General features: G+C 33.5%; 1 protein-coding gene across 1 annotated transcript in view; it reads left to right on the top strand.

Annotated features, from left to right (window-relative positions):
• The window catches only part of LOC143408547 (uncharacterized), a 123,562-nt gene extending 110,212 nt beyond the window's left edge, over positions 1-13,350 (top strand). The window contains exons 4-5 of the mRNA XM_076868432.1: positions 8,788-8,859; positions 9,040-13,350. Of these exons, the coding sequence (XP_076724547.1) occupies positions 8,788-8,859; positions 9,040-10,517 (1,550 nt within the window). The 3' untranslated portion in view covers positions 10,518-13,350. The remainder of the gene's footprint in view (positions 1-8,787; positions 8,860-9,039) is intronic.
• The last annotated feature ends 618 nt before the right edge of the window (positions 13,351-13,968 follow it).

The following is a 13,968-nucleotide window of genomic DNA, read 5'->3' as shown; positions in this document are numbered from 1 at the left end:
TCATGATTTCTTAACATTCTCGCTGAGCTGTCTATGTTCTTTTCAAGTTGAAAAACTTTGTCTTCGTTGTCTGAAGTTCTATCTTCCAAGTGTTCTACTCTGCTGGTAATACTCTCATTTGAGTTTTTAATTTGGTTTATTGTTTCCTGCATTTCCAGGATTTCTGTTTGTTTGTTTTTTATATCCTCTATCTCCCTATAGAGTTGATCTTTTGCTTCTTGGATTTGTTTATGTAATTCATTGTCAAAGTGAGTTTTCATTGTCTGAATTTGATGAATAATGTCTTCCTTGAGATTCCAGATCATCTGAAGCATGTATATCCTGAACTCTTTGTCTGACATTCCATCAGCTGCAGATATTACCTCATCTAATGTTGAATTGACCTGTATTGTTTGTGGTCCTTTCTTTCCTTGTCTTTTCATACTGCTCATGATTCTTTCTAGCTTTGTGAAACTGCTGAGCTAATGTTTTTCCCCTTATATATTTGTATTGTTCTTGAATAGCTCCAATATCCCTCTTTTTCGGAGAAAGACAATGTTAACAGATCCCAATATCAACAGTACATTATCTAAGGACAAGTTTTCATTATTAATACATTTATAGTTAGATTCTAAGACTATAGATATTGGATTTAATTATTACTTAAGAATATATTCCTTAGTTTCATAAAAGGCGTACCATATCTGGTGGCATATAGAAAACTTAATTTCAGACGAAGGATGTTATACTTAAAGAGAAAGGAGTGAGGGAATGAGGTTAAACTAACTTAGCACCTTTGGAGAACTCTAACCACTCGACTGGTAATTTATGGAAGAATGTATAGACTCAACCTCCTATTTAGATAGTTACCCTATGTATAGATAGCAAAAGTTAGGAGATTGAAAGTGGTATAGAGAGAATATGAATTAGAAAAAAAAAGAAAAGATATAGCAAGGAAGAAAAGAGAAATAAGAGAAGGGAAAGGGAAGTAAGATAGAAATACAGAAAAAAAATGGGAGGGAGGTGGGGTATATGCAATTCCTCTATATTATATTACTTTGGTAATTCAGTTGTTCATGCTCAGTTCTTGGTTTCACATATGCTGAAGTTGTGGAAGAGAGAGAAGAAAAGAGAAAGAGAGGAAAAAAAAAAGTCTCTCAGAACACTGTTTTCCTTGCTTCCAGTAGGTGGCGTTGTCTATTCCTAGTTTGAGCCTCTGTATTCAGGGTGGTGGGTATAGCCAGTGTGAAGGGAAATGAGCTTCCACCTGTATCTTCCCTACTCTAGTCTCTGAGGTAGAAACCAGGTGCCTCTACAGTTGTTGTTTTGTGTTGATAGCTACAATCCCCAAAAGCTTGTGGGATATATTTTGAGTTATCGCAGCTAAGGGTGGGGGAGTTGGAAACCAGGTACCTGGATCAGCCGCAACTGTGCTGGTAGCCACACCCACTTTGATGGGTTTTAAGGGTTGATGGGCTTCCTGGAGATTAGCGCTCGGGGCGGGACCGGACTTCCTCCTCCGGTCTGGCTGAGCAGCTGGTGCCTTCCTGCTCCGGTCTGGCTGGCGGCTGGCGCCTTCCTGCTCCGGTCTGGCTGGGCGGCTGTCGCGGCTTCCTGCTCCGGTCTGGCTGGGCGGCTGTCGCGGCTTCCTGCTCCGGTCTGGCTGGAATAATTAGATTTAATAAGTCATTTTTCTTTCATTATTATTAGTATTTCAGAATACTTTTAAAACTTCAGTGTTTTTGTTGTAAAAAAATAAAGGGAGACACTGAGACAAGATGTAGAGGCAGGAAAAGAAAGAAAGAATGGCCGGCTCTTCAAGCAGCCTCATTTATTTATCCCAAAAAATTACATTGGATCATCGGTTCAATGATTACATTAGTATTTTGTTTTACTTTAATCCCAGGCGCTCAGAGTTCTGGGTGATAAAACACAGAACCTCTTCTTGAAGGGCATTATCATAGTAAATAGATATTGAACATGTTTTAGTTATCTTTCTAGCTTCACAGAGAAACTGCTGAGCATTCCAAGCATGGGAAACAGAGTGTCAGTTACCCCCCATGAGTTTGCTCACCAGAGGAACACTTCCCTGTACAATTCCACTGTCAGAATACTTACATTTTGTCATTCTTTATTTCTGAACAGAAAAACTTAAGTAGTCTTGTTTTCCAGGTCTTTCAATTTTTAAAGGATAGCACAGCTCTGTTTTCTTCTTTTTATTGGAGTGCTCCTTAAACAAATTTTTCTGTGGCTGAGAATTTCAGTCTCTCTCCTGAGTGGCTTCATACAGGAGAAAAATTTCACCAGTTAAATAATTTATGTATTTAAGGGTTTCCGTGACCTTTCTGTGGATTTATTTTCTCTGGACACTTAGCTTTCCAGGCAGAGAGCTGTGTGTTTCTCTCAGAAGTGTATATCTTCTTCCTCCACCTGGTATTCAATGGTTCTTCCTCATTCTCAGTGTGCCTAATTATCCAAAGTAAAATCCAGAATGTTGGAGTTGCAATCTCCTCTTTTCTCTGACCCCCCCCCACAAAAAAAAAAACAAAACAAAAAACTGAGAATTGGGCAGTTTCTTCTGATCATACAATAGTGTTTCAATTTGGAGGAAAAGCTCATCTGCAGGAAAGATAACAGCTTTTCTTCCCAATTCAGTGAGGCTGATCTTTGTATTGCTCTCTATTCCCAGTTTTCATTAGTTTTACTACAACTAATTAGATAAATTTGGGGGCTGTGTGTATATTTAAGTGAGGTTGTGGAAAAGAGAGCCATTTTGTATAATTGTTTGTGCAGAATCTAAACTCTCTTCAGCAGGGTGGACCTTCTTGTTTTTAAAGTGGAAATATTTCATTGCTCAATGAGTAATTGTAAAATTCAGTGCATGAAATTACATTTAGATGTGCTAATTTGAAAATTAGTGGTAATTTTTGGAATAACAATTATTTAAGGTGTGTAGGAAGAAAATCATGAGTGATTTTCAGGAATAAGTGTAGGGCCTGGGATATGGCTTAATGATAGAGCATGACCTATGTTAGATCCATATCACCAAAAAGAAAACGAGAATGTTTTTCTGCATATTTATATTTTTTTATTTCATACATTAAAAATTGATAAAATTTTTAAAAATATAAGTCCAAACAAGATTATTGTTGGTATTTTCTATTTTAATAACATACATAAATACTATAAAATGTTTGAACTTAAATTTACTATTGAATGTTTTCTTTAAGTGGTCTGTCTTCCTTGTAATATTTAAAAGTTTTTCTTATGCCATTGGTGTTGGAATTACTAGAGATCTCACTACATATTCAGAAAAGCCAGCTCCATTACAGAAATAATATATAGGATTCTACACCTGAGTAAATTTCTGATTAATGGTTGGACAATTAACATTTGAGGTTTCCCTTTCTTATTACCAATTTTTTTTTTCATCTGAATGACATGTACAATTTAGCTCATGCTATAAAAATTATGAAATGTATATTTTTGTGGTGATGCCTGAGTTTTATACTGTATTTCATAAATGTGTAGTATATATACTTTTTTGAACTTAAATACTTTTTCTGCAGAAGTAGATAATAGTGTCATCATGTTCAAAAACAACTTAATAATTAGTCACTACCTACATGATATTCTACTAACTCTCATTTCAACTTCAGTTACATTACAAACTGTGCAAATGTTCATGTGGTCAATGTGTTATTTATTTACATATTCTTATTTCAGGAAGTGTTAACATTCAGGGATGTGGCCATTGATTTCACTGAAGAGGAGTGGGAGTGCATTCAGCCTGCTCAGAAAAACTTTTAGAGATGTGATGTTAGAGAACTACAGAAATTTGGCCTTCCTGGGTAAGTATAATTTCCCTTTAGAATTTTAAATTAATAATTATTATTTAATTTACTTCTCTTGCAAAATATCTTCTGGGAACTTCTCTGTAAGAATGAGTTTCAATTTTTTGCTTCAAACAAAAAGGGCATTTTTTAGCACAGATATTTTACTCTTTAATAGATACTATTTTACTCTTTAATCTCTTTATTTTTTTGGTTTGTTATGTATCTTTCACTTTAGATAAGTAGTACCTAGCATAATTCAGTGATGTAAACTATTATATCCTACACATAGCAGTTGAGAGGCCCAAATGTCCAGGAGGAACCCAAACTTAAAAATGTTGATGGAGTAGTTATCCAGCAGAAAGGATTTTTCAGAAGCTTAGGTTTATTTCTTTTGTTATCATTGAAAACATACAACCCTATGTTTATCACATTTTCAAATTCTTTTTGGTTCTCTGTTTTTTTTTAAGTGATGTCCCAGTTTATTCAGATTGACCACCAATACTTACCTATCATTGTGAGGGCCAGCATGATCTGTTACAAACCTTCTTTTGAAGAAACCTGTAAGGAAGCAAACAGAAGACAAACACACACACACACACACACACACACACACACACACACACACACACACTGCAAAGGAGAAAAGAAGAAGTGGCTACTCCTCTTCCTCTTCATGGATGCATGTAGTATACTCCAAAATTACATAGCTTCTGTTACCATGACTACATTTCTAACCTAGTATTTTCTCAATCCCAAATGCTAGCTAAGCAAAATAAGGTACAGTTAATACAAACAAAGAGTCCTTTCTCCCTAAGAACATTACCACAGAAACTAGATAGTGTACCTGTATAGTTATCTTAGTAGCTTTAGGGAGAAACTGCTGAGAATTATAATTGTGGGACTCAGGGTGTCAGTCACCATCACCTCCACACTTTCCTGTCTATTTCCATGATCAGAATACCTACAGCTCCCCTTCCCCAATTTTTTAAGGCATCTTGAAAAAATAATATCAGTTTTCTCCTTAATAATGGTGGGGGCAAAAAATAGGGCAGGCATAGACTACAGCAAGTGCAATGTAAGTATCCCAACATCAGTAAATATCTACCTATGAATATTTTTTGACCCAGTTGAAATTTAGTAAACAGGAAGTTATCCAATCCAACAAATCTAAACTTCTATCATCTTGTTGGGCCTTATTAATGATATCTTTAAGGTAATATAACTCTTTTGAAATAAAATTACTATTATCACTTAAATTGAAGGAACACATGTTATTAAACTTCTGGCATCCTTTTTGATGTAACAATAGCACATAATCAATTGCAGTCTGATTGTCAAGCATGGCTTGGCAATGTTGTTTTTGTTCTTCATTAAGCATATTAATGGCCATGGAGGCATGACAAATACTTTTTATAATAGAATAGGCTAGTTTCATAGTGGTTTTGTAAGCCCCTAGAGTTAGTCCAGGGATACCCACTAAGAAGAATGTCAAAGCATCAAATTCTGCCTTAGAGAGAAGGTTCACTGAATCATCACAGTTTTTATCAAGGGGAATAGATCTTTTATGAATACATTACTCACCATAGTGGCCTATTACCATGAGGATGGTTAGAACACAGTCTGCTAAGACAACAATGGGTACCATGAGACATTTTTGCAGGAATATAACAGAAAAGTGAGTACAGACATTATAATGGGTTGTAGAAGTCCAGGATCTCACAGTGAAGAATTTCCCACAGCTGGTGTACAAAAACTGAGCAACATTGCTATTAAGATCAAAGCATTTACAGAGCTTTTTGTGAGTTTAGTAGTCAAAGAAGTAACTAAGTAATCTAGAGTACATTCTAACCCGATTTGAGCCAACATCTGTTGAGCTGAGGCTGTTAATAATTTTATATTCCCCCAAGTCACTGCAATTATAGTATCTTGGGATCCTGTTTTAATGTTTATTCTCTTTCAAGGTGAATGATCATTGTCCTGTTCTTTGGGGGGACTCTCCTCTTCCAGGATTAAATAAAACTTAGGAATCAGCTTGGAAGTCCCTGTTATCTATTCATAATTGGTACATCTCATGCATTGAGCTAGAGTCCAAACAGGACCTGTTGGCACAAGGATAGCAGTCTGTGCTTTTCCCCATGTGATCATAGGGTCTTGTCATGCTGGGTCTGGTGGAATTTTATATATTACATATTTTTTGGTAATGGCTGTTTGGGAATAAAATGTCTATTCAAGGCTGTTGACTAATTTTGAGCATTAATTTTGTGTTGTATATTGATCACATTAACTATAAATAAAACAATGTATAAAGCATCATTAATATGAGAGAGGCTAGATCCCTTTTTTGTTTCTGTTTTAAAAGGCAAGTTTTAAGGATATAATTTGCTCATTCAACCAAAGCTTGTCCAGGAGGATTATGAGAAATGTCATGATTTAAAACTATATCTCATTGATAAAAAAAAAAATGTGCAAAAGAATGAGATGTATAGGCAAGGGCATTATCTGTCTTTAAATTAATAGGGCCTTTGAGAGTAGATCATGCTTGATTCCTTGCCATGCTCTCTGGTGGAACTGACTTGGCAGTTTTTTCTTTTAGATTCAATTCCATTAGTAATTTTTTTCTTTTGATTGTGTTTTGCAATAATGCATTAATAATCATAAATATTTTGAAGTGAAAAACTCATTATACTTCTACTTTGAAAGTTGTTTTCTATATTTCTTATATTTTTTTCTATTTTGATTAATAATTTAATTCTGGTTCATTGTTTTTCACTGTGGCATGCTTGGAATATATATATATATATATATATATATATATATATATATATATATATATCCCACTTCCCTTTATATATCCTATAGGTTTTTAATTTTTCACAATATCTCACTAAGTTGCTTAGACTGGACTTGAAATTATAGTCCTGCTTGATAAGCCTCTCCCATATTGGTAGAATATCAGCTTTTTACACCAGAAATGCCTCTCTCATTTTTTCTTAAAGAATTATTCATACACATAATTTGTGCTCATTTATATTAACATTATTCATCTCAATTTCATTCACTAAACTTTCTTTAAATAGTTATTTAGTGTTCTCTGAATTATTCATAATTATCAGTATCCTAATGTTCAGTTGTTAATGTTTTGTTTGGTCACGGATTAAGCCGTGCTTTTCTTTATCTTTATTAGATGTACTATTTTAATTGATTTGTTCATTAAAACAGCCCACAGTAGATTATATAGTCATTTTTTGGGAAAAAAAGTATCAAAACTTTTAAATAAATAAAAATAGGCAAGTGCAGTGCTACATCCTTATAATACTAGCTAATTGGGATGCCATGCAAAAGTACTTCAAGTTTGAGGCAAGTCACAGAAATTTAGAAACAACGAGACTCAAATAATTTTAAAAAGACCTTGTGTTTATTTAGTGATATAGAATTTGGGGGCTTAATTCCAAGCATCACACATAAAAAAAAATTAAAAGTTGGATGACCTCAAGATCCAGAAATGCCAGTACTAAATATATATCCATGAACAATTAAATCAGCAAATTGAAGAGATACCTCTGCTTTTGTGTTCAGTGCAAATATTGTTCTTGGACTCAATGTATGTGCCCATCAATGATTAAATGAGTACAAATATTGTACTTATATACTATTATTATTTAGTTATATAAAATATTTTGTCTCTTAAAGTGTTATAAGATATATATACAGGACTTTGCATTAAGTAAAATATGGCAGGCAGAGAGTCAGTTGCAGGAGCTTTTGATTCACATGTGGAAGTCAGAAATTTAGTGAGTAAAGTTTTGCTCACCAGGTACTGTGTTTTGTGTAGGGTTCACATTGTTAGTCAAAGTCTCCATATTTCTATTTTAGTGGGCAAAAGAAGGTCAAGAGTTTTGTTTACCACATGGTGAGTGTAGTATATTATGTTCTTCATAAATACTAATAGAAGAAATACAATACCTTGTAAGTACAAAACTGATAATTATATAAAGTAATGCATGTGTTGACTCATTTTAGTCATTTTACCTTGTATATATGGTATAAGATACCATAATATATGTAGTAAATACACAACGTCGTATTTGTCATTAAAAGAAATCATCATATCACACAAATTTAAAACTATAAAAATCAATTTATTATACTTAATTGCCATATGTTGATTTCATCCAAGAATTATGGCCATAGGCTATGCAAGGTTTTTATAGTGTTTTAAACATGTTTTTATGGAAAATTTTATAGACATACATTTGTATATTTCTTAGTAAAATTTTTGTTCATATTTCTTTTTAAGAGTCCATAGCCACTTTATCCTTATTGAATATTTGTGGTATTATCACCCAAAATCTATTAGTTATTTTCATGTCTCTATGTCATGGTAGATAAAAACCAGTTTTCAGACACTTTTTGAAAAAGCTACAGATGTTTGTATGTGTTTTACATTTTTCTTATTCTACCGAGAGTGAAGGTAACTAGTATAGAATGCTATCTTATGGAGGACAAAAGTCTATGGTTGATAAAAGTAACATACTTTCCTTCTCTCTACTGTATTACTCTACTTAATGATGTACTCCTCTTGATACTGTGGTCTCTACAAGAATTTGGGTAATATTCCCAAGGTAATTTTGTCTGTACGTTTTTATTGAACTGATATATTTCTGGATTAATGATAACTTTGGATTTACAAATCTGCTACACTCCTATTGTACTTATTTTACTTTAATTTCATGTTGTGTATGCAAATATATTTATCCCAGTGTAGTATGTAATTTAAAAAAATTTTTTTTGTTTACTTCAGCCATGACTCCTCATCACAACAAAGAATATTCACCAGAAAAGGGCATAAAACATATATTTCACAAAGTGATAAGTGGGAAATATAGAAATTGTTATCTTGACTATTTACAAGAAAAGAAATTATGGAAAACTATAAGTGAGAGTAAACTTCAGGAATTGTATCAAAAATCAGGCCTTGTTCACCAACAAAAAATTTATACTGGAGAGAAGCCCTACAAATATAAACAATGTGGCAAAGCTTTTAGTAAAAAAAAAAAGTCTTATTTACCACAGAAGACCCCATGCTAGAGAGATGTTCTACCAATGGGCAGAATGTGGTAAAGTTTTTAAAGAAAAATCAATCTTTATTAAGCAAAGCAGAATTCACACTGAAAAGAAGACCTATGAATGTAAAGAATGTTGCAAAGCTTTTAATCAAAAGCAGGCCTTATTTGCCATAGAAGAACTCATACTGGAGAGAAGCCCTACAAATGTGGAGAATGTGGCAAAGCTTTTAGTCAAAAAACAAGCCTTATTTACCACAACAGAACTCACACGGGAGCAAAGCCCTACAAATGTAATGAATGTGGCAAAGCTTTTAGTCAAAAAGGAAGCCTTATTTGCCACAACAGAACTCACACTGGAGAGAAGCCCTACAAATGTAAAGAATGTGGCAAAGCTTTTAGTCAAAAAGCAGCCCTTATTTGTCACAATAGAACTCACACTGGAGAGAAGCCCTACAAATGTAAAGAGTGTGGCAAAGCTTTTTATCAAAAATCAGGCCTTATTTTCCACAATGGAACTCACACTAGAGAGAAGCCGTACAAATGTGAAGAATGTGGAAAAGCTTTCAGTCAAAAAACAAGCCTTATTTACCACAACAGAACTCACACGGGAGCAAAGCCCTACAAATGTAATGAATGTGGCAAAGCTTTTAGTCAAAAAGGAAGCCTTATTTGCCACAACAGAACTCATACTTTAGAGAAGCCCTACAAATGTAAAGAATGTGGCAAAGCTTTTAGTCAAAAAGCAGCCCTTATTTGTCACAATAGAACTCACACTGGAGAGAAGCCCTACAAGTATAAAGAATGTGGCAAAGCTTTTAATAAAAAATCAGGCCTTATTTGCCACAATGGAACTCACACTAGAGAGAAGCCCTACAAATGTAAAGAATGTGGAAAAGCTTTTAGTCAAAAAATACAGCTTATTTACCATAGCAGAACTCACACTAGAGAGAAGCCCTACAAATGTAATGAATGTGGCAAAGCTTTTAGTCAAAAAGGAAACCTTATTTGCCACAACAGAACTCACACTGGAGAGAAGTCCTACAAATGTAATGAATGTGGCAAAGCTTTTAGTCAAAAAATTCACCTTGTTCGCCACAGCAGAACTCACACTGGAGAGAAGCCCCACAAATGTAAAGAATGTGGCAAAGCTTTTAGTCAAAAAATTCACCTTGTTCGCCACAGCAGAACTCACACTGGAGAGAAGCCCCACAAATGTAAAGAATGTGGAAAAGCTCTTAGTCAAAAAACAGGCCTTATTTGCCACAGGAGAATTCACATTGGAGAGAAGCCCTCAAATATAAGGAATGTGGCAATGATTTTAGTGGAAAAACAGGCCTTACTTGCTACAGAAGAACTCACACTGGACAGTAGCCCTCCAAATGTGAATAATGTGGCAAAGCTTTTAATAAAAAATAAAACTTTATTTACCACATCAGAGGACACTCTGGTTAGAAACCTTCAAAATATGAAGAAAGTGATAATGCTTTTAAATAAAAATCAAACCTTAGTAACCACAGAATTTATACAGAAAAGAACCCCTATAAAAGGAAACAGTGCAGCAAATCTTTTAATAAGAAATCAAAACTTTTTCACCACTACTAGGCTATTTATTCTGGAAAGAAGACTACAAATGTAGAGAATATAGAAACATTTTTAATTATATATCACACACTATTAGACATCCAAGAAAACACACTGGAGTGAAGCTCTACAAATAAGAACTTTTTACCATTTCTTTAAGGATGGGTCAACATTTAATCCTCTCCACAATCATCACAGCAGAGAGAAATTTTTGAAATGTGAAAATTGACAATGTGACAATGCCTCCATAATTGGTTCACCGATACTCAGCTCCTGAGGATACATACTGGTTAGAGAGAATACAAATGGGGAAAAAAAATGTTTCAAAGCTGCATGTTTCTTAAACACTACTGATTTTTAGAGAATTCATTGTGCCCAGAAATCCTAAAAAGGTAAATAATATTTCCAAAACTTGATTCAACTTTTCAATTCATTGAACATTTTAAAACTCATACTAGTAGTGAACATTGAACATATTTTGTCCAAAATGAATGCCTTATATAACAACAAAACATTTACAATAAACAACTTGACAAATATGAGAGTATAGTAAAGTCATTACCTATACATTACACCTTGATGTATATGAGGATCAGTGAAAGACAGAACTAATATAAATATAGAAAATGAGTAGTTTAACTTTTGCTTAACTTTATTAAACATTATCCAGTTATTTGGTAGAAATAACAATCATAATTATTATACATGCATAGTGCAGAAACCTCATCTTTGAAAGTGTATGAATTTTTTTCTAAATCAAAGATTACTAACTATTCTCACTTTTGAATATTGGAGAAAATAATTATAAGAAATCTATTTTTGAGCTGAGGATGTGGCTCAAGTGGTAGCACACTCACCTGGCATGTGTGCGGTGCTGGCTTCGATCCTCAGCACCACATACAAATAAAGATGTTGTGAATGCTAAAAACTAAAAAATAAATATAAAAAACTCTCTCTCTCTCTCTCTCTCTCTCTCTCTCTCTGTCTCTCTCTCTCAAAAAATAAATCTCATAACAAATTTTTAAAAAGCTATTTTTGATGTTTTACACTGAATTTTAATGTTTGAAATATTACATTTTGTACTGCAGTTTAAATTAAGGGATTTTAAAACACAGAGCCACATTCCAAAGTCCTCTCCCACTTTTTCAAATTTTGAGACTGGTCTTGCTAAGTTGCTTGAAACAACACTAAGTTGCTGAGGCTGAATTTAAACTTCTAAAACTTCTCAGCCTCCCAATTTACTTGGATTACAAGCATGGACCATCATGCCAGTTTACAGTGCATTTTTCACCTATATATACCTTATGTATGCAGTATGTTCTTATAACTGAATATTTGTTTATATGTTAACAATCATGTTGAATCCTGTCATTAAATGACAGACCTCACAGTGTTCCACTTGACTAAATGTTCTATGTAAGAGTAAAACATACTATTGAGTAAATAATACTCCAGCATCTCTTAATACTTTTACACATTTTAATCAAACTTATATAATTTGCTTAAATCAGATAATTTTTTTCTATTAGTATTTATGGTGAAATTAGAAGAGTTGTAAGAAGGACATAGAGATATAAAAATAATCCCCAGATTTTCATATATTGAATTAGAAATTTTAATATTTTAACTTCCACTGAAGATTAATTTTGTACTTTAGGTATCTCTCATCCAACTTTACAGTGAGAACCTGGGTTGTAAGTGTTTATATATATATAGTAGTTAGACACAAGAACTATTTTCAGGGCTGGTGATGTAGCTCAAGCGGTAGCATGCTCGTCTAGCATGCATGCAGCTCGGGTTTGATCCTCAGCACCACATACAAACAAAGATGTTGTGTCCGCCAAAAACTAAAAAATAAAAATATTAAAATTCTCTCTCTCTCTTCTCTCTCTCTCTCTCTCTCTCTCTTTAAAAAAATTTAAAAAGATACCTATTTTCTATGAGAAGTCCTGTGATAATTATTTATCTAAAGAGCTTTTGTTAAACTAACAAATGTACCTTGAATGGACAGCCAATTCTGATTAAAGTGGATATAGCTCTAATAAGGAGCAATGAACAACCTTTCTTAGGTGTTTACCAGTGTTAATTTCATTTTAAATGAGATCAAAATGAATAACAATTGACCTTAAGTTCAAAGATTGGTATTGTTATAAGAAAAGGAGGTGACATACTTAAAGTTTTAGAGAAGGCCAGAGAAAGCAAAGACAAAAATCGGAATGGTGCAACAACAACCCAGGAATCATGAATAACTGCTGGAAATAACTAGAAGCTAGGGGAGAGCATGGGACAGATGCACCCTCAGGAAAACCAGAAGGAACCACTCTGGCCTAACACCTTTCTTCTCTACTTTTGTTCAATTGAAATGTGAAAAAATAAACTTATGTTGTTTTGAGCCATCTTGTTTGTGGTCATCTATTATATCAGTTCTAGGAAAATAATACAACATATATTACCATATTGCTATTATTAAGTTTATATATTGGTGCTTTTATGAATCAATGTGACTATGTTAAGAAATGTCCTAATATATTGCAAGGTATTATTTTAGAAAGTGTCTGTGAGGGTGTTTCTAGAAGTGATTAACAAATGAATCTGTAGACTTACTAAAAACCATGTGTTTAAATAAAAATGAAAACAGAGAAGGCAGTTAAAAGATAATGTACACTGTCAGAAAAGAGATGATGTAAAAGATTCATTTGTTTGTTAAGGGAGGGGAGAGAGTATGAGGATTGAAAGGATAGTAGAATCAGTAAGACATTATTACCCTGTATGTCTATATGATTACATGACCAGTGCAATTCTTCATCATGTACGACTTAAAAAATGAGAAGTTATACTCCACTTGTTTATGAAGTGTCAAAGTGCTTTCTACTGTCATGTATATCTAATTTGAACAAATAAAAACTAAATAAAATGATTAATTTGTTTGAACTCCTATTAATGTCTGTCTTAAAAGTTCATCTGAATCAGGTAGTGTTGTTAAGTGAGTAGTATCAAACCACAAGATAAAAGAATAGTTTTTCTGTGTTTATAACATGGCAGTCATATCTGAGGTGTGATGAATCATATTTTCCTCAAGAGCTGAAGAAAAGTGGTAGAAGGAAAAAGAGAAAGGCTTAAAGTCCCCTGAGAAAGGCTTAAACCCTCCTGTGTGTGACTACACTAATTGGTCTGGGCAAGCTTTAGGTGGATGGTTCCAAATATAATGGATCTATTTGGTGTTTGACAATAGCTCATTTTATGTTTTCTAAACTTGGAAAAGTAATTACTGAAATGTTTGGCTAAAATAAAAATGGTAACAATGAAGAAGACTTTAATAGTTTTTGAAAGAAAAATGTAAACCTTTTAACGTTTGCTTCCCTTTTATTTTGAAAATCAGAACATGTACCCCAAATGAGTAAGAGATGTAAATAAGGTGGCTTTAAAATGATTTTCTGCATTAGCAGGAACTTAGATGTAGTGCAAGAATGAGGAAATCAATGTCTGTAGGACAATCCAAATCATGG

The sequence above is a fragment of the Callospermophilus lateralis genome, chromosome 1, assembly GCF_048772815.1.
Source record: "Callospermophilus lateralis isolate mCalLat2 chromosome 1, mCalLat2.hap1, whole genome shotgun sequence".
NCBI lineage: Eukaryota > Metazoa > Chordata > Mammalia > Rodentia > Sciuridae > Callospermophilus > Callospermophilus lateralis.
This window is presented reverse-complemented; position numbering and strand designations above follow the sequence as displayed.